Source organism: Aplidium turbinatum, chromosome 5, assembly GCF_918807975.1.
Source record: "Aplidium turbinatum chromosome 5, kaAplTurb1.1, whole genome shotgun sequence".
Taxonomy (NCBI): Eukaryota; Metazoa; Chordata; class Ascidiacea; order Aplousobranchia; family Polyclinidae; genus Aplidium; species Aplidium turbinatum.
Genome location: NC_137476.1, coordinates 10247229 through 10268101, shown reverse-complemented (window position 1 = coordinate 10268101; position 20873 = coordinate 10247229). Strand labels below are relative to the sequence as shown.

Sequence of the window (20873 nt, the reverse complement as noted above, 5' to 3'; positions counted from 1 at the left end):
GTTTGTTTTTTAACTTTACTGTAGAAGAAGTTTTTTTTATGCAAGAAAAATAGTTTCTTGTTGTTTTCTTGTTAAAGTTTGCACGAAATACCACTTCGATTAAAGTCCAGATTTTTCCGATAATTTGTTGTTCAACTAACTGCCGTATCACCACATAGGCCAATTTAATTCTTTCCCTTTACAGAGTACAGAAATAAAAAACATCCGGCGCCAAATCAGGAACAAAGAACCGGAAGCCGACATCGCCGCGTCACTGGTGGAACTACTTGACGTCATCATTTTAGAAACTTCGTGAGCTTCATTTCAAACCGTTGTGTGACAAAGTTTTAACTACAAAGCTCCTTCAAAATTAGTGTGCCCGCTGACACACTTACAAAGGCTGTTTTGGATACCGAAAGACGTTCGCCCGTTTGTTAAAAGTGTTGAAGATGTTATGAATTGAATTACAATATATTTTGATACTTGATCAGACATTAGCTGTGTTAGTTTTTAACGCAGACTAAAGCCTCCATGTCCGAACATCTTACTCCAGCCATGAAGGTCAGCAACAGCAGTTGTGTATGCTTCAACTTTTTTTATGAGTTGCTAAGCGCTATGGAAGGATTAATAATCTCATCCTTTACATTCTGCTGGAGAGAATTACTATAGACTTTGAACTGCTGGTTTCGGAATAGATCATAACGAAACCAGGCTATCAAAGCGCAAATAGATAGATTGTTTCATTCTATAAACACAAGATATAATCATTTCAACATTCCTACAGGAAGCGACTTCCCGATCCCAAGGATCAACCCACAGCCAATGAGTTGGATTCCCTCCTGTACGAACAACGAACAAAAGTGCTTGTTGACGTGGCAGCTGACGCAACGGCTTTGCGGCAGGAATGCACAGATTCTCTGCAAGCTGTAGACTCCATTGTTCAATTCAGTGAACGACTGCAGTCGGTCGCATATGAGGTTTATCGTCTTTTGCTTGTGTTTTTGTCGGTTTCGGTCTACACTTGTTTGTTTGTTTGTTTGTTTTTCATATCTTTATCCTGCATTGCGGGAAAGCGGACTTGAGCGCTATGCATCGGTCTACGCCTTCCGACGTACACCTGACCCACGCTGCAGCCGACGGCAATGTCTGTTTCCGGTTGTCTACTCTACTTATATGACTTAAATTTGGTACTACCCATTACTCGAAATCGATCACTGGGTAGAGGCAATTATCGTAAAGTTTCTTGCCCAGAGAAACAACAGCAAGTGCGGGTGGCTGGAGTCGAACATGCAGGCTCTCGACTGCGAGAATAGAGATATTTATCTAAATGCCACCGACTTAAGAAAAAAAAATGAAAGTGAAACACCAATTTTCCCTCTTGATGGTTGCATGCATGTTATGTCATAGTGGAAAATATGGTAAAGCCACAAAAATTTTACAAAATACCCAAACCATTGAAAAATACAAATACCATTCCTATGAAAACATCAAAAACTTTATTGGTTTTGATTTAGGCTAATTATGAAATCTTACAAAAAATATTATCTTTTGTTGTCCTTGAGTGGGTTTTTTGAGATATTAGGCTCATTAAAGATTTAATGAGCATAGTCGATACATGTATAACTGTTTTTAAACATTGATTTTCAGCCTCAAAACAACATACCAGACATTTTAGTGTGGATGCTGTCTGGAAAAAAGAGGATTGCTTATTACAGGTGAAGTAATATGAATTTAACCGTCAACATCTACATTAGGTTGCACACGAGCATAAACAACTTCACTTAAAAGTTATGACAAAAGTGGACGAACAAGCAACTTGCTGTATACAGGGGCGAGTTTAACTGATGGGAGGCCCGGGGCACTTTTAGATCGGGGAGCCCCCATATAAAAAGTTTTTTGTGCCGAGGGCGCGAAAAACTTTACAAGATAACTTGAAAGCCACCCACACCATTGCTAATGTCATTACCACCTTGTGCCTAAAAACTAACCTCAAAAGGAAAAGGAGGCATTTAGCAGAAACTTCAAAGGCTGAGAGAAAATAATAATAACAACACAAAATCACATTTTTCCACCCTTTAAAAAGGAGGCCCGACGCAACTGCACTTTCTGCCCCCTCCCCTCCCTAAATCCGGGTCTAACTGTATATCGTGCATTACCGGGACTGCGAACGTACGACTGTTGCGAGTGCTATTTCAATATTTTTGTCTACAAAACCAGCTGTGATAGCAATAACACTCATAATTTTTTTTTTCAAACTTACAAGTCGTAACCTTAAACCGATTTTAATCTGTCTAGACCAGTTTAAGCTGGGTTGCAGACAAAATTTTCTACAACCGTTGAAAATTCATTAATGATTTTTAAATAGAGTTCTTTTAGGAAACTACTCCATTGTTCACAATATTGCAGCCAAAATGTATTTCAGTATCAATGAATCACATTAACTGAACTTTAATAAATTGCCCAATTACAGAATTCCTGCGCAAGATATCCTATTTTCGCCAACTGATCCACATTTTAGTGGAAAGCATTGTTCCAAGCCTCAAAGTATATTTTTAAAGGTAGAATTGTTGTGTGATGCTTGATATATACACTTATACTGTATTTACATGTCAAAAGACCGTTCGTGTTTTCTATTTTTATGTCCAAGACTTTCTAAAGCTGTATAATAAGTAGGGCAAAGTTTTTATTGCATTAAAATCGTGAGAAATTTGCATTTAATTCTAACAAAAGTTGCAGTAATAAGTTGCATTTATGCACAAGTATTTTAAAACTATTAGGGTATGAGATACTCGAAAGATTCTGTTGTATAACCTAACAACTTAAGACTTGCAGGATGTCTGCTTTTTTCTTTCTTTTCTGTAGGCTACGCTATCGATCATGCATACATTTTTATGTTTTTGAGATTTGAAACCTTCATCACAGCATTTCGCTGTCAGCTCCTACAAAGCTAAATTTGAAGGAGAGTGATTTACTCAAGCGATCTATTTACATTATTTATTTGCCAAATATTTCTTTGTTATGCAAATCAAAGAGAATAGAACCATACTAGAAACAGTTTTATAGCATGTTTTTTAAATCACACCTATACATTTTGCCCAATACTTGATAAAATTTGAAGTAAAAAGTTGCAAGTAAAATAGAAATAAGTTGCAACATGGCCACCTTGAGATGCGGCCTGATTTGTCACATTTTGCAAATTTTGATTACAGCTACTGCTAGTGCTTGACTGACATTTTCTGAGATGTTTTTACTTTTTGCGGTTTCCTAATGACATAAAACTTTTTTGTTGCCTTGGGGAAGCAGTAGCAAATAAGAAAAAGTAAGTTGAAAAACGCAAAATCAGACTGTTATTGAAAATTAACAGTCTGACTAAAATCTACAAAATCAAATTTTCTTTGTTTTTCAACATGTGAGGATGTTAAAACCTATTGTGTCATCTGGGGAAAAGAATAAAGAAAGCGTAAAAATCTAAATTTTAGAAAAATTTATTTAAACGTTCGCCCAAAGTTAGAAAAACCTGAAAATTTCTGCAAAATGTGACAAATCAGGCCGTATCTTTAGGTGGCCATGGTTGCAAAAAGTTGCAATATAAAATTCCTGCAAACAGCTTAAAACATCATACCTACATAAATTCTGAGTATTTAGAAAGCTGTCGGAAGCTGTACGAAAAGTGCAAAAGTTTCAAAAACTTGCCCTAATAATAAGCTTCATTAATTAAGTTAAGCTAAAACCTCAATTGCTAAGGTAACAGGGATCAGTTGTCAGTAGATGTAACAGAAAACATATTTCGCACTTGCTAGTGCATCGTCAGTTCTGATAAAGTGCAGTTAAAGCCTACAAGTAATGTTTTAAATAAAACATGCTTCATTAAGTTAAACATGAATGCAGCTTTAATAAAAGTATTATATTTTGTTTCTTATTAACTGTATTGCATCAATAGATCGCAACTCCTACTTGAAAACTAAAAACTAGATTTTCAACATTTCAAATAAAAACTTGAAGAAAGTTTTGGTTGTTTAAAATTTTTGTTAAAGGTACCAACTCATAAACAAAACACTGCATTTAGACACCGAACGCCAAGCCCAACAGCAAGAAACGCTATCAATTTCCCTGCCAAGTTCGCCTGGTTGCTTGGCTTGGATTAGCTCAGGAACAGGATGGTTTTGACCTAAATACAGATGGAAAAATCACTATCTGTGCAGAAACAGTAAGATGTATAGACTAAAATATGTTGTCACCCAGCACTATGAATTATATCACTGCGATGTAGCAGCGATTGTTGATCATATAACACAAAAACAACAGCTTATAGTCCTACTGCGCAGTGCAGTGTAGCCTATGTGATAGCTTATAGCCAAAGTTTCAACTTTAAAAAGTAATCTCTTGTAGGTTACCTACAGCAAGTAGCACAGCTCTGCATATACCTGATTGCTTAAAATAAAAGTAACTTCTAATTTATAAAACACCAACGCACATACGTTACACACTATCATTCTAGAGCAGTGTTTATTGTTTTATGTTTGAATAATTCATTAGTATTACAATTACATTACAAGTAGGCATGCTAATTAAGTTACCCAATTGATTGTAGTACGAAGTTGAATCCAAAATCCCACTCAAAGGATGGATTGCGGATGGTTTCAAGGACAAATCAGGCGAGGTATTTATGTATCGCTTTTCTTCTTCTGTTTTCGTTGCGTTAAACGGTATTTAGTTTACATTTGTGTTTGTTTGAACGTGCACAATGCATAAACGTAGCATTCTATGACGGCATGCATTGTGGCCCAACCAATAGTAACATACGATATCGCAATCTGAAGATGCTGTTAGGTTTGTATTATTTTGCACACTATTTAATTATTACACAGCCCTTTTCCAACTGTCTTTAACCCTTTGAGGACCGCTGGGACATATGTGTCCCATGAAATTAGGCCGATTACTCCCCAGTTGATTTAAAAAAAATGCCACTGCTGATACCCTAACGTAGTATTGGATATCTATGCTTAATTTTAGGATAGACATCCTTTATTAATTTCTTTTTTTGCGTAGATGTTGTTTATGTGACATATGAAGTGTAAACAAACAAATTCTACATAAATTTTTTTTGGGGGAAAATTAATGGTTCTCAAAGGAATTACGCGATCCCATCTCATTGTCTGATCATGTTGTAAGCTTATACGCCTAATTTCGTCCTTGGGTGGCGTTATAAGATGGAAAAATTGATTTTTTATGAATGTTCCATCATACCGTTGATCCAAGAAAAATATCTCCCACTGTCAGCTTTAAATATAATACAAATCAAACTTGTTAGCATTGCCGTTTTGTCAAGCTCTATGAGCTTTTTTGCACTTGTAGATTGTAAATAGATTTGCTGATTTGTATTCATTAGTTTATTCTTAAACGTTTTCATTTACACAATCTTCTTTACTTAATGTTAATAATGTGTAACTTATTGCGCAAGAATTAATGTCGTCATGCAATCATAACATCTTAAGCTTATTCAAATAGAATAAAAACTGTAGATTCATCTCATTTTAGATTCCACTTTCAAAAGAATCGTTCACATGTCCTGAAGGGTGGCAATGGGAAGATGATTGGGAGTTAAGCTCCGAGTTGCATCTTTTAAGGGACTCTGGACATTCCTCTTTTATGGAGGTAAAGAATTAGCGTGATCATTAAAATGTCACAAGGGCAAGAAACTTGCTCGGTCAATCAGTGGTTAACTTTTGAATTGCATAACTTTTGAAGCGACAATCAGTGGTAGACCTGGCGTGTTTAGTCGTTTGACTTTAAAAATTTTATAGTTAAAAATACAAACCAAGGAAACAGCCAACCTTGGATTAAACGGCTCGGAACACAAGACTTGTGATAATAATCGAAGCTAACCACATCCAAGCTTAAAGTTTCCAGTCAATAAATCCAAACGTTTCGATTGTGTTCTGTCTTAAATCAACTCTACTCAGACTCATAATCATATATATGAAGTAATCACAAATATGATGAAATAACGTAGTTTACACATTTCTTTTCAGAACAATCTTGGCTTTAGCCTGTTGTACATATTTTTAACTAAAGAATTAGCCATACTCCTTTCGATTTTTAGGAATGCTTTGTCTACGAAAGTAGATTTACAGAACTAGATTGGGAACCAGAAAAAGTTGTTAATAGTGCTGGAAAGACTGTGGAGTCGTTTGAGAGCATTTTGTGTCTAAAAGGCTGGACATGGGAAGATCCTTGGAAGGTGGATACGGACAGAGCTTGTGATGAAGATGGTAAAACATTGATCACTTCCACTGAGCACTTGTCTATAGTGTAAAGACGTAATGCGTTTTCCTACAACAAGGCTTCGCGCAATGAAAATTTCGCGGTTTTAACAGGTTTCTTTTTATCGAGCGTGGTCGATGTTTACACTGACGCAAGTGATTGCTTTTTAAAATAATTCTGAACTGATAAATCTGATGTTAAAAGTTGGTTTGAAGTCACTTCAGAATTCGGATTGTGGTCTTCCGAATTTCTGCTTCACCGAACTTACGTGATGCTAAATGTTATTTCTTCTACTTAGGCTGAAAGTGCGAAGTCACAAGGCTACTTTTTCAGCAAGAGAAAGGAGTTTTAACATCGGCGTATTAAATAAACTATCTAAAAATAGATTCTCTGTACCGCACAGTGTTGCCTGTCGCAGCAAATAACTGGCAAATTTATAACCTCACGTTTGCTAAATTTGTCGAACATTCAAAGGTTTCCCATCATATTCTAGGCTACAATACTGTTTTTTAGGCTGGGAGTATACAGTACCGTCGGATGATCAAGGTACAACAGCTTGGAGTTCTACAGAGAAAGACTTTCATTTGCTTCGTCGAAAAAGAATGATTCGATATAGAAGGCTGGTGGATCCAAAAGTTTTAAAAAAAGAAGCCGTATGTCAAATGTTTTATTCTCTTTTGATTGGATATTGAAAAATGCAATTTTAAGTCCACGAGTGATAAATTCGGGTTAATACATTTTTGTAGAAAAAAGAAACGAAGATGGGAGAATTGTGGGAATATGGTTCTAGTATGTCTGGAAAATTTCATTTAGAATCCAAGTCTCTTGACATGGTGAGAAGAAGAAAGTGGATACGAAGAATGGTGACATCAGGAACTCAAAAAGATAGCGCTATTTTTAGCTTGGACAAATCCGTCGTAGTAAGTTATGGGTAGGCTACAACCTTTGCATCTTAAAGTATATGGGTTTTTCAACCATTTTATGGAACAGTCGAGTTTACAAGCATGCGGTATGAGCAAATGTTCGTTAGGTATTCAATATTGTCATAAGAAACAGTTTATTAACAAGATTTCTCTCGCTTTGAAACGAAACATGAAACGCTGTCAAATGCTGTAGCTTGTAGCTTTCATAAAATATATTGTTTCCTAGGCTATTGGGTATATTAGGCTTCGTTTTAATAAGCTGGCATTTTTAAAACACAGAAAAGTTGGTCTTTTTTGGAAAGTTTGAAAGTTATTTCTGCGCCGGACTCATTAGCTCCAGAAGACCAACAAGAGCCCTCTGGAAGTGGTCTAGCTACTATTGGTCAGTATGGCAATCAAATACAGACAACAACTACAAGTTGTGCAATTGCAGCAAATGACATATTTTGTGACTTAAGGCTAGCAATAAATTATTTAACGACAAAGTAAATTGTTTACAATGGAAAATTTATGAATACAAGTTAATAATGCTTTGACAAAAAACATTATTTTAGTTTCAAAATGTATCCCGTTTCAGCGTTTTTTCGTCAATCTTCATGCTTGTCCGAGTTCAATCTTAATATTGAAATGTAAGGTAGGAGGCCGTACTTGGCATGGTAATTGGGTATTCAAATAATTTTAATAAATTTCATCTTAAGTGATTTCGACTTAGCTCCCATGCATCTTGGATTGAATATGTGTAGACAGCTTGCTTAAGGAATCGCTATATGTATCGCATGACTTTTGAGTCTTGTTACCCATCGCCAACTTTTTGAATGCTAAGAAATGAAGGTCTTGGTTTTGGAGGTCGTTTTATGTAATCCTTTACAGATGCAGCTGAAGTAGACCCTTCCATTGCAGAGATGAAAGGTCAAACTGAGGACTTACAAGAGAAAGAAGACGAAAGACAAGAAGAGCTATTGCCACTCGAGGATGCTTCTCTAGACGAAGACGATAAAACAATTCATAAAGTGGCCTCTGGTGTAATAAAAGAAAAAGCAGAAAATTTAGACGAGGAAGAAATCTCTGTGGATCAATCTGCTTCAACTCAGGAGACAGAGGAGCAAATGTCTTCTTCAGAAGAAAACCAACCAACTCGGCGTTCAACAAAGTCTGAACCGTTCATTGTTCCACTGCGGGCTGCAGATGAAGGTAATGGAATTATTGAGGAAATCTTCCGCAACGCGTAGTATTTTGTGGATAACCAATTATTACTTTTAGTATGGAGTTACACAGCAATGTGAAGTTAATGAACAACACTTCGTAGTATTTTCATTGTTCTCACAATAGTATACAAAAAACTCTTTCTATACTTCTGTAACGAGTTTTTAAGTTTCTATAGTTTTTAATTGTTGTTTTTACTAAATCCGTTAGTTCATCTTTATAGTACAGAGGTTCTCAACCGAAGGTAAATTTACCTCGTGGAAATAAGTTTCATCTATCAAAAGGGAAGCATGCAAAAACCGGAAAAATAGACTGTGCGATAAACACCTAAATTCTAAACCGAAAATAGTATAGAGCAAACTTATCTTTGGTTATTCGGCAAGCAAAACTAAAAAATTTGAAAACTTCCGTTCTAGCAGGTTGTCTTGAAGTTTTTAAACTAAATGAGTAAAATTACTTGTGCTGTAAAATATTGACTCCAAAGTGCTTACATTTAAGCTTTCACTATCACTTTTGAGTTCAGATGTAAATTTGGAAAACGAACAGAAAACCACAACAGACAAAAAAGACGCCACGAGAAGTAGAGGTGAAAAAAGCAAAAGTGTTGATTTTGGAAAATTGAGTCTCGAAAAGCCGGTCACAGATGAAAGACCATTGAGCTCAGAAGAAGACCAAAAGTACAAAGGTGTTGCCACGAAGAAACAAGGTAGCAAGGAGCATTTAATTTTAAAGACGCATTACCTATTAAATGCGAACTGTAATTATGTGAATGGATATCTTTCAAATTTCGTACCTAAATATTATAGGATAGAGTTGTAGCCTACAGAGGATTGTTCACAAACATCACAATTCTCAATTGTTTTACAATACAATGAAATCCATAAATAACAAAGTTAGCAAGCTGTTCAGTTTAATTCTGTGCTATTGTTTGCGGTTAGTTAACTTTATTACCACATATTCTATTTTGCTATTTTTTCTTTATCAGATAAACAAAAAACGTAACAAACACAGGACGGTTTACTGCAAAATATAACACAGCTTAAAACCAATAAGAAACATACGGCCCATAAATAGGGACGTTCAGAAGATATTTTGGGCCCGGTACCAATGGAATCCTTGGGCCCCAAATCAAGAAATTTCTAAGAAAAGCACACTGTAGATGAAAAATACGCCGCGGTGGTTTCTTCAAATTTTAAGGTCCTTAGAAAGACTCCCAGCCCCTAAAATTATCCCGGGGCTAGGTCTAAAAGTACCACTTGGACCTCTCTCTCAATGATAAGCCCATAACACCGTAACATTGTACTTTTCAACAGTATGCATTCATAGTCTAGCACACAAAAACATTTATTTCAAATCGTACTTGTAATAAAATAGACGGTAATGACATCAATTTTATTCACATCCAAAATTTGCCAGGGCAAGGGTTGATTACTAAGCGGTATATCTTGAAAAAAAAGTGTTAAAACAACATTTTTCGTGCTGTGTTGTTCATAGACGGTCAACAAGAGAAAAAGAAAGTTTTGGAAACAGTGTCTAAGTTTAAATCACTTTTGTCGCCAAAACACATAAAAAAGTCCAAAAAAGCCGATAAACGAGACTCGAATATCGAAGCAACAACGGATGATGAAGTGAGTGTTTGATCATGTAACTTATTGTTCGGTTGTCTATATCAACCTACACTTGATAGAGATGTGCAGTTACTGATAGTAATCTTGCTTCAAAAATTCTATTTGTTTATTTAAAGTAGAGTGCTTTGTATATTGAACAGCCGAGAGCTAAGAGCTATAAAACTAATCAGCTAGGTTGTTTTGTTACGAGACTCTCTTATTCTCTAACTTGGCTACATATGAAAAAAGGAGTGAAAAGGTGACAGAATGGAATGTAGAGATGCAACCAATGCAACTTCTTTAGAACTTAACGTCTTGCTTTGTCAGAATTATGGTGGATTTCCCAAAAATTTTGTCTATCCCCTACTTATCACTTTATTTTTAGAGTCATCTCACCACGGAGCTTGCACATGAATAACTGTAAATTCCGATATTTATTTTTATGCAGAAAAGCAGTGATGGGGCAACTCTCGATGGATCAACTGAAGCACTTGATAAGACAACAGCTGTTTCTTCGACACCATCTCCATATCTTTCTCTTCCTGATGGCTCTACAAGGGATAAACCCCAGCTGTCTGCTGAATCCGAAGAGAAACTGGATAAAGTTTCAGATCTACCTTCAAAGATCGACGCTGGTAAAGTTTACTTTGCTATCAAAAATATTTTACCAGAAGTTTGAATCGATGTCAAAAGAGCAACTTTGGCACTAGGTAATAGTGAAAGCAGCTACTTTTTTAATTTTAATTTTTGGAAATCCACTGTTACGGTAGATTAATCACACACCTACGATTGGTTTGCTCATGTGGAGACAACTGGTTCTTTCAACTTACTCATCTTCTTACGTCTGTAAGGTTTGGTGGCCGTGCTAAATTTACTTTCATCAACATGTAAGCGTTAAGTCTATAGCCTATCATTCGGTATGCACAATTACAAGTTTTAAATTTTTGTGATTTTGTCATCTTTTTCTGTTGTTGGTGTTATTTCCATACTCCATTTTTTACTAAAATGCTGATTTAAACAGAACACCTGCTGGCCAACACAAGAATCAAACATGGAAGTTTCAGCAGTGGATCGGAAACATTTAATTTTCTTAAACATTGAAAAAAGAACTTTTAGCAGCGCAAGAACTTTTCTATGATTGTCCATTCATTAGGCCATATAGTGCAAGCCTGCACTAAACTCGATTATGTTCTTTCATAGATACTAACATGGAAGTTGCCTTGCAAAAGAAAAAAAAAGTCTCTACTGCATTCATGAAAGGTGAGCTGTCATTGCAATTAGTCAATGTAGCCTACAAGTTATTACAACAACATAAAAATTGGTTAAAATGGCTTCCCACTTGGCTTTCCAAAAATTCTCAAACTGCCAATGCTTTTCAATTCCAATATGAATAAATTCTTCTTCTTCAACAGATTGACCATGTTTGATCAGCTGTAATCTCCCATATGAACTGCCTCCATTTTGTTCTGTCTTTTTGTGTTTATTAGTGCTTCCGGCATGCTTTTTATTCTCGTAATTTGCTTGATATTGTCAAAATATTTCATTTTTTGTCGTCCTTTTGTTCGTTTGCCTTGCACTATTCCAGTCAACATTGAATTTTCCAACGAGTTGCTACTTGCTATGTGTCCGAAATATCTCAATGATTAAATTACAAAGCATTATTTCTACAATGACGAGAGGACAAATAGATGTTGCAAGTTTTTTGTTTCGGATTTTTTTTCAGCTGCTCGCAAGTCAAAGAATAAACTTTCTGGACCTAAAATTTACTTGATGTTTGAAAATGCATACCAGCTCCAACTTCGAGGATATATATATCAAGGAAGAGATCTTTTACCAATGGCGAAAAATAACTTTTCGGGTAAATATTATTTAGAGTAAGCTCCATGGCCTACATAACGCTACACTACCATTATTATGTAGGATAGTTAAGTTTGAAAATGCACACAAATTTGTTATTGGTTGGTTGGCTTTGAATCTTTATCCTCGAACTGACCAAGCGTTTGATAGGTTATTCCTTGTAGTTTCGCATGCTTATAGAGGCTCAGGGTCAGTTACCGAGATTTGGCAGAGTGAAGTTTCCGATTGTTTACCAATAACTGTTGTCACCGGGTAATTATTTCATCCATTAAGTGCCGCTGAATGGGGAGTAGTCCTGAAATGCTTTGCTCAAGCGCTCAATGCTCAAGCGCACACCCCGAGAGCCGAACCATCACCGCATGATCTCGAGGCTGGCGCTTAACCACTGAACTAACGTGCTATGTAGCTCTTGTCATCCTAAGTAAACTATTGATGATTATACACTATTTAATTTTAGCAAACTGACAAATGCCTGTGGATAAAAAAAGAATAGCATTTTTATTTTGTGAAACAACTAAAATTTCAATGGAATTTAATCGAATTTGTTTTTTCTAGATCCTGTGATTTTTGTGTCATTTTTAAACCATTGTCGTCGTTCAATTGTGATCAACCACACGTTGAACCCGATATGGGATCAGACACTAATTATGGATATTACTTTGTATGGTGATTTGCGACTTCTCCAGGAATATTGTAGTAAAGTTGTTCTTGAAGTTTTTCACGCCAACGAAGCTGTGAGTTTTTTTTTTGTTCGTTTCAACAATTGAATTTAAACAGAACAACTTGTAGCTTGTTTTTAAATGATTAATTTTTAAAAGTAAAATAGACCACAACCAGGCTTATGTTCCTCGGCGGCTTCCAACAGTGATGGTCTATTGTTTTGCATCTGTAACAATTGTATGATAATTGATATTGTATTCCGACGACTGCTGTTGTCGCAAAAGGCGCAAAATAAAAGAAGTTTGTTATATTATTAGCCTATATCTTGTCAGACCTGAAACGAGATAATTTAACAAACGCATGATCTTGAATGCATCACTGATGTCTTGAAATCGCCGATCGTCCGGCTTCTTATCGTTTATTTGCGTTAAAACGTTTGATTTTGGTCGATGCAATTTGCAAACGAAATCTTATAGCAGCGAAGCAGTATCGTGTTCCAAAGAGATAAAGTGAAAACGTTTTCAGTTATAAATCAAACCATTATCAAATATCTGAAAAGCTGACTTTCATTACCTTAAAATAAACATAGTTTTTTATTTTACTGCAGTGACAAAACATAAATATATTTAAGAATGATGCAACAAATTAAAATTTGGGACAAATGGAAACTAAAAGAACTTATTCTACAATTTGTTTTTACGAAATTTCATTTATTTTATAATTTGCAGAAAAAGATATCTATCACACCGTTCAAATCAAAGCCTAAAAATTCGTCCAAACCAATCAAGGTAACGCAAGCCCTGTTTACAACTATTACCTTACGTGCAGCTACAACGACATGGACTGCTCGAAACGCTCTGTGGCGGTCGAAATTAAATTTCTCACGAGGAAACTTCAGTACTTCAATTTTTTTTATAATAATCAGTTTTATACAACAACTCACCATTCTAAATGCACACTTTGCAGCAGAAAATTAATTTCTACTATATACACACACTCACACGCAGTAACATTCACAACACTAATTTTTTTACCTATCACTAATCACTTAACAAATAGGCTACAATGAGTCAAAATCAACACACAAAAAATATTTTTGCAAGACATAGTCGTGCCTATCAAGCACTGTAGCAATTGATGATGTCGGCCACTATGAAGCAATAACTCCGTCTTTCATTCAGGGAGATTTAAAACTAATGGGAAGAAGCTTTGGAAGGCCAGACATAAAGCTTTCTGGTGAAACTGAGAAGAAGGCACGTTTGGAATGGCTGGATGTCTCCAAAGGAGACTCAGATGGAGGATGTATACTTGCAGCATTTGATCTTTTCATGGTGAGCCTACTTGCCAAGCTACTGATCAAGTATTTTAAACAAAAATATAAACTTGAGAAGTTTACAATTTTCTTAATTTTTTCACCTGCTGCATAGTGGTGTAACAGCACCATCTGTCGCTTTCCCCTCAGAATTAGAACAATTTTTGATAGAAGTATTTTGCAATATCAAAAATAACAACTTATGTAATAAAATGCAAATAAAATGAAGGGTTGTACCAGCAAACATCTATAGAACTGACCCATGATACAACAAAAGGATTTATAGAGGATACAAACTGATATGCATAAATCAACAAGTGAATAAAAAAATAATTTAAATATTAATAATCATCTTATTATCAATCATCACTCTTGAAACCCATCATCTCATCCGAAACTTCAAAACAACCCTCTACTTTCATTTCACTGCGCTGAAGAAATTCTTAAGATCGAAACATTGGCCTCTGTCTGCAGTTAAAAATGTCTAAAATAAATCAATAAATCATGTAATTTTTTTCGTTGCTGCTTATAGAAACATATAAGAGATCATTAAAAACAATATCCACCTTTCTGCAGGTAGTGTTAAACATCAATTCATGATTCACAAGTAACCGCAAAGTGTTTTGCATTTAAGAAAGATGAATCTCAAGACTTTCCAGTACTGCCTCCACGTCACACAAACAAGAAGTACAACGATCTTTTTATCGTCCCATACGGAATCCGACCGATGCTGCAGCGTACCGCAGTGGAGATATTGGTTTGGGGTGTCAGAAGCATGCAGCCGTTTAAAATCTTAAACGTTGACACACCGTTGGTTTTAATTCAAGTATGTGTGGTTGCATCCATCATCGTAATCTTATTTGAGTTTGATAGATTTTTAAGGTTTGTTTTGCCCAGGATCTAAGTTTTAGATCATCCAGTGTTGAATTTCTAAATGAACATCTTTCCATAAGCGCTGGCCTATCGCCAGTTTGACGTATTTTTCCAGAATTTTCTGCTTGATTTAAAAAGTTTTTAGTCAAAAATTTATTTAAGTTAATAACGATTTTTGACTTAAAGTTTTGTGACAATCAAAACGCCAACAGCCAATAGCTTCGTGGTTATCCCAATGTAGGGCGTAGGCCAACGTTAACTATACTGATGACCAGAGATGTACGTATGCGCCGCAAATTCTACGCCGCATACATGCGGCGTAGACTTTTTGTTTGCGCTAACGCTTGCGGCCACATTTTTTTGGATAGTTTGCGCTTGAGGATGCGCCGTAAAGTTTTCGCGGTTTTTTAGCGCATAGCGTCAACGCATACTTTTTAATGTCTTAGTTGTTGTTTGCAATTTTTTTTGTCAAACTGCGAAATGTTGACGTCTTGCAATTGCCCATTGTTCTAGTGTTGTGTCACAGTGACATCTATTGTTCAGTCAGCTGGAGTTTGTTTGTATATCGCACTACTGCCTTTGACGCTAGAGTCCCACGTGGAGACTGAAGTCTTGCAGAAAAAAAGAAAGAATTAGTTAAAAACAACTTAGGCCTACTGCGAAATTACTTAGTAAATTACGGGTCAGAACAGGAATGTAATGTAAGCAAGTAAGTAGGTAGGTTGGTAATGTCGCTCCATGTAAAATGTAAACAATGACTTGGCTTCGTAGTGTGAAGTTTTTTTAGTCAAGCAGTGTTGAAGGCGTTTGTAAGCAATTGTGAGCACTTTAATTTATATTAGTTAAGTCTTGCATTTTGGGGCGAATCAGAAACTTCTCAGGCAATGAGCAGTGCAGCCTATGTATCTAAACAAACTCAAATATTTGGTCTCCGACCGTGATTGCTTGCATGATGTTGTACTCTGTATGTTATATGTAGTACATTACTTTGCCTTTGCCGGTCATTCTTGTTGTAGGCTATGTAACGTAGCAGGGCCGTTGACAGGATTTCTCGGGCCCGGTACCAATTTATTTTCGGTCCCCTTTCATCGACAATGTTATGAATATAAAGGTTGCTCTTAAAATGGGGATGACACATGCCGTTCAAAGTAGAAAATTAAGAGGAATAGATCAAACCTGATATGCCAAAAGCATGGTTGTTTAACAAATCTTGCGCAATCTTAAAATTTCCTGAACCGCAAAACTTACTATCTCTATTTGGCGATTGCTTTTTTGAACTTTTAGTTGTCACATGGCGCTAGATTATTACTTCCCAATTCCATTGATGTTTCACTGGTCATTCCAGGCTCACCAGAAGACAATTTACAGCAAAGTTAGTGCAGACGATCAGAAAGTTTTCAATTTGATTTGGGAAAGGTTTTTGGGCCTAACTCAAACATTTGATGATTGCTGCAATCTGAAAAGCAGTTTTGGTCTAATTTGTAGTCCAGAAATAGGGATAGCAATCTTCTTACCTGTGCCATTTCAGTTTTTGAGTTGAAACAAACATTAGCTTGTATATTTTGAAATTCGTGTTTCGGGTTAATATTATTTGTGGTTGGGGAAATAATCGTGGTTAGGGAAATCACTACACAGTACTAGACTAAACTAAATTCTTATTTTACTATTAGGTGGCTGAAGTGGCTATTTTAGTACCACAGAGCTGAAGTGGGCCGGTACCAAGAAGGAGCCCGGTACTTTACCATCTGACGTCTTGAAGGGCTGTTTTAACCTCTGATGGCAATTCCTTTTAGATCTGATTATATTAAGATCTTGATAATGTTTGAAGTCAAGGCAAATCTTTTAAATCCGGGCCCCTTAAATATTCCGGGCCCGGGTCCAAAAGTACCACCTAGACCCCCCTGTCAACGCCCCTGTAACGTAGTAATGTGTAGGCCTACATACAGTAGGCTATCAAGCTAAGGTAATTTTTACTTGAAAATTTATACATTCTGTTGCGTAAGTATGTAATTATATATGTTTTGTAACTTGATGAGCAGTTCAGCAAAACATGCATCCAGAGGCCAATTGTGAGAGGCTTTTGAGTAGCCTACTGCTAATAACACTAGTAATGCTAACTATCCCTGAATGCTAATAACAAAGAGTTGTGCAGTTCAGAATCTAAACTTGCTTGTGTCTGGCAGTTTTGTCTTCCATTAACCCACTTTTTAAAAATCTTATCAAAAAAAAGCATAGAGCTTAGTGAGAGAATTATGGCATTACAAGCAACATTAGTCTTATTCAAACGGAATCATTTTAAAAATAGTGTTTTTTATAATGGATTTTTAGGGAGCGACAGTTAGTATATTACTAGGAGCGACAGTTAGTATAATACTAGAATTTTCTTGATAGGCATATGGTACAGTTTCTTACACTACACTATTGTATTCAGGGAATAACTTACGGTACGGTAATACTAATCTCCAAGTGAAATGGAGCATGACAATACAAATCCATGGCCCTACATGGAAAAGTATTTTAAGCTCTCTTCTTCGAAAGGCAAAAACTTATAATTTCAATGCCAGATGTGCCTTCCGGCCACAAAGATAATTTCTTGTAACGAGAAATCGCGAAGTGGCTTGAAAAGTGTGTTGTTTCGAGTGGTTTATACCGTGTGAATGTTTGGCACCTAGCTAACAAAATGAGTTTGCGCTAGAGTATGCGCTAACGCTGACGCCGCCAACTTTTTTTACAAGTTGCGTTGACGCATGCGGCGTATAGTTTTTCGAACGTTTGCGTTTACGCTGACGGCGTCAATATTTTTTGTATGCGCGTACATCACTGCTGATGACTAACGGTGTGCCACTGTCTACATATCGTATACATATCTCTAGAAAATAAATTTTCTAGAGATATGATGTTGTTCTTTATTATGTTTTAGATTGGAGAAGTAGAAGTTAGAACCAAGCCACTCAAGAACGCGAAAAAGCATCCAAATTATCCACAACCATTTCACTTGATTACTGCTGTAAGTAGTAAGTTTATACCATGGTTTATACATATCCTACTCAATATCCACATTACCAACGGAATGCTTAATGCCAAGTAAAAAAATAAGCAGAGCGAATAAAAGCAAACATAGCTGCTCTTCGCCGATAAAAAAAAAATAACAGCCTGTTTCACCTTTGTTAGGATTCTCAGAAGGTTCTTATTCTATTTGAATAACCATTGGTTTAGATAGAAAAAAAACATGGCGGATTTAATCATTTTTAACAAAACGACGCATTGAATGCATCAACAGCAGTTCATCCACCTATGAAGCAAGTCGACTGATTAAACAGCTTAATCTACAGATTAATCGTTTTCTTTATGCATCAACGTAATCCACTGATGAGTATCGAGAATCAACTTAATCCGCCGCTTAAGAAATCAGTTGTTGGTTCATCCAACCTCGTATCCAACCATAAATGTTCTTCCCAAGTTTAAGCATGACGTTATTGCGCAGAATCTTCCAGTGGAAGAAATTTATTTCCCCCCCATTGTCATTCGTGTCAAGGACAACCGAAAGTTTGGGCGTCGTCCAACAGTTGGCCAACACGTCATCACTGACGTCACAAAGTATCGGCGAGAACCTTTGGAACCAAAATTGACGTTTAGTGGCAGCGACGATGGGTTTGAAGGTATTAGACATCCCTGGTATTAGATAAAATTTCATTTCAATCTAAACTGAGACCAACTTGAGCACCTAATCGTTTTGTTGATCACTACGTACAACACTGTACCGTAATCTGTATGTAATCGTAAATGTAAATGTATGTGTAATCGTAATCGTAATATTGTAATCGTAAATGTATGTGTCGTACCGTAATCTTGTTTGATTCCTTGATCTTTTTATATTTTTCAGACGTAAACTCCCTGGACGACAATGAAAGCGTGTCCATTGAAGTGGAAAAGCCCGAAGAGCATGAAGAGCCGAAAGAAAAATCTACATCCATGTTCGATCGATTGAAGCAGGTGGAGTTTTTCAGCAGAGCATTGTAGCCATTTTATCTAGGCCTACGCATAGATAGCCTACTGCAACCTATTATTACTATTGACAGTCAAAATCAAAAACTGAAAAAAAATGAAACACTGTCACAAGTATGGTATGTATAGTAAAAAGAAACCACAGAACCTCGAATTAAAGGATGCTTTTTAAAATGTCGATGTGATAGTAATGGATAAAAGAATAGGCTACAATCTACATAACAAAAAAGAAACAAACTACAACGTTTTTTGAAGGTGATGTTGATAAACTGTAAAAGAATTTAACGTAAAAACAGGACTCTCCGGCAACTGCTATTTAGTCAGCAAAACATGTTTTATTTGAAATTTTAGGTCGCCACTCTGCCTACATTACTGAAAAAGGACGAACCGGTAAGAATATTTTTTTTCGTTTTGTTCTTCCGTCATTAATGTACCGTATCTGGGAACATTGCGAGCTTTGTCATTCTCATGAGGACATGAATAGCGTACTTATATAAATTTTGGTGCCCTCCAATGCAACCCTGTGGCTGTTATGATGCTCCCTTGGGAACAACGTGAACTCTGATTGAAGAACACTGAAGGCATCGGCCGCAAGAGGACCTGCATCGCACCAGGCCACGGACAGAGAAGGGGATACCACTAATTCAGAAGACATGTAGGACTACTGTATTTTTTTACATTTGTAGGTGTCAGAAGAAGCTCAAGATATTGACTGGTGGTCCAAGTATTACGCTTCTGTTGGAGACAAAGACAAAAGTGGAGACTTTGAAAAGTCTGGTTTATGTTACATAAAGGTAGGATAATTGTGTTTTGGCTAACAGCTTATACAAATACAATATATATGTACTTTTATTTAAAACTTAAGTAATTTTGCTTTCCGGCATTCTACGCTCAATAAAAATTGGGATGACTCTCAGCTATTTGTGAATTGCAGCAAGTGTCATGTTACTTTGAAATGTTGGAAAATGTTATGGTAGCACGAATGGACCAAATGAATGTTATGTTGTAAATTGTAATTATTGATTGTAAATGCAACGGCAACCTTCCTAAGTTTAAGGTGAACAGCAACTGGTGAACATAGAAAGCAAGCGCAAAAATCTCAAGGCCATCCGTTGCCTTACCAATGCGATTATTTCTCAACCCAACAAATGCAATCGTGTGATTGAGGTAGTTGAGCTTTCCAGTTCTTCCCGAATCCATCTTGTCATTAGCTCCAATGGTGTTTTAACTTTGTTCTGAAAGGTTTACAAAAACGAACTCGAAAAGCAAGAAAACTTCAACAATTTTAGCGACTACATTGAGACGTTCAATCTATCTCGAGGCAAGAGCAAAGATGATGAAGATCCGGAGTTTGCTGGAGAATTCAAAGTGAGTCATCGGTGTTTAGTTTGAAAGTACAATAGATTTATTGTTTGTTGTGTTGTGTCTTATATGATTTAATTTAGTCATAATCGGTTGAGTGTCAGTAAACGACAATCGATAAGTTTTCAGGACTAAATTTCCATGATAAATAAAGTTTTTTTCCAATAATCGTTTAGGCTACCAAACATTGATCTTGCATTTGATCAGATCTAGTTTTTAATCAAAAATGTCATTTTGCCATTGAATTTAACCCTTGATGAAAAAGTCTTTATTCGAAATATTTTCAACAATGAAACTGCTATAGCTTTACTATATTTATTGGCTATAAAGATATTGTAATCTCTTCAGGGAGCTTTCCGGATATACAGACTTCCAGAAGATCCTGATGACCCTATGCCGCCTCCGTTCTACGAGATACCATTCATGAATGACACCCAGGTCATTTTGTTCATATTGCGTCTAAATATTTTTCAAAAATGTCAAATGAAATGTGAAAATAGACCAGAAACTAACTTTCTATAATTATTTACTTCTTATGTCACTAGGAGCTGGTGGTTCGTGTCTACGTAGTTTGTGGGGTCGACCTTGCCGCTCAAAACTCAAATGGCTTGGCAGATCCTTATATAAAGATCAAGTCCGGCAAACGAAGGATAGAAGACAAAAAGAATTATATACCTAACACATTGAATCCAACTTTTGGCAGGTGACGGTAACAAGTAGGACGCTAAAGCCATAAGATACAAACAGTCGGCAACTGAATCGGTTAGGGGTGGCTGCGCTTTGTTTTTGATTGTTGATCATAAAATAGCCTACCACTTAAACACTTTA

At 36.2% G+C, this 20873-nt stretch overlaps 1 protein-coding gene across 1 annotated transcript in view; it reads left to right on the top strand.

Annotated features, from left to right (window-relative positions):
• Window positions 1-20873, top strand: part of LOC145770926 (myoferlin-like) — a 39118-nt gene that overhangs the window by 12221 nt on the left and 6024 nt on the right. Inside the window, exons 16-44 of the mRNA XM_082582668.1 lie at window positions 185-291; window positions 764-956; window positions 1627-1694; window positions 2450-2537; window positions 4046-4186; window positions 4571-4639; window positions 5518-5634; window positions 6083-6251; window positions 6757-6896; window positions 6990-7163; window positions 7446-7548; window positions 8037-8357; window positions 8893-9075; window positions 9864-9997; window positions 10425-10611; window positions 11177-11236; window positions 11700-11834; window positions 12389-12567; window positions 13222-13281; window positions 13675-13824; window positions 14440-14631; window positions 17599-17685; window positions 18163-18337; window positions 18562-18671; window positions 19035-19073; window positions 19370-19477; window positions 19926-20051; window positions 20394-20483; window positions 20594-20748. Coding sequence (XP_082438794.1) covers window positions 185-291; window positions 764-956; window positions 1627-1694; window positions 2450-2537; window positions 4046-4186; window positions 4571-4639; window positions 5518-5634; window positions 6083-6251; window positions 6757-6896; window positions 6990-7163; window positions 7446-7548; window positions 8037-8357; window positions 8893-9075; window positions 9864-9997; window positions 10425-10611; window positions 11177-11236; window positions 11700-11834; window positions 12389-12567; window positions 13222-13281; window positions 13675-13824; window positions 14440-14631; window positions 17599-17685; window positions 18163-18337; window positions 18562-18671; window positions 19035-19073; window positions 19370-19477; window positions 19926-20051; window positions 20394-20483; window positions 20594-20748 — 3860 coding nt within the window. The remainder of the gene's footprint in view (window positions 1-184; window positions 292-763; window positions 957-1626; window positions 1695-2449; window positions 2538-4045; window positions 4187-4570; window positions 4640-5517; window positions 5635-6082; window positions 6252-6756; window positions 6897-6989; window positions 7164-7445; window positions 7549-8036; window positions 8358-8892; window positions 9076-9863; window positions 9998-10424; window positions 10612-11176; window positions 11237-11699; window positions 11835-12388; window positions 12568-13221; window positions 13282-13674; window positions 13825-14439; window positions 14632-17598; window positions 17686-18162; window positions 18338-18561; window positions 18672-19034; window positions 19074-19369; window positions 19478-19925; window positions 20052-20393; window positions 20484-20593; window positions 20749-20873) is intronic.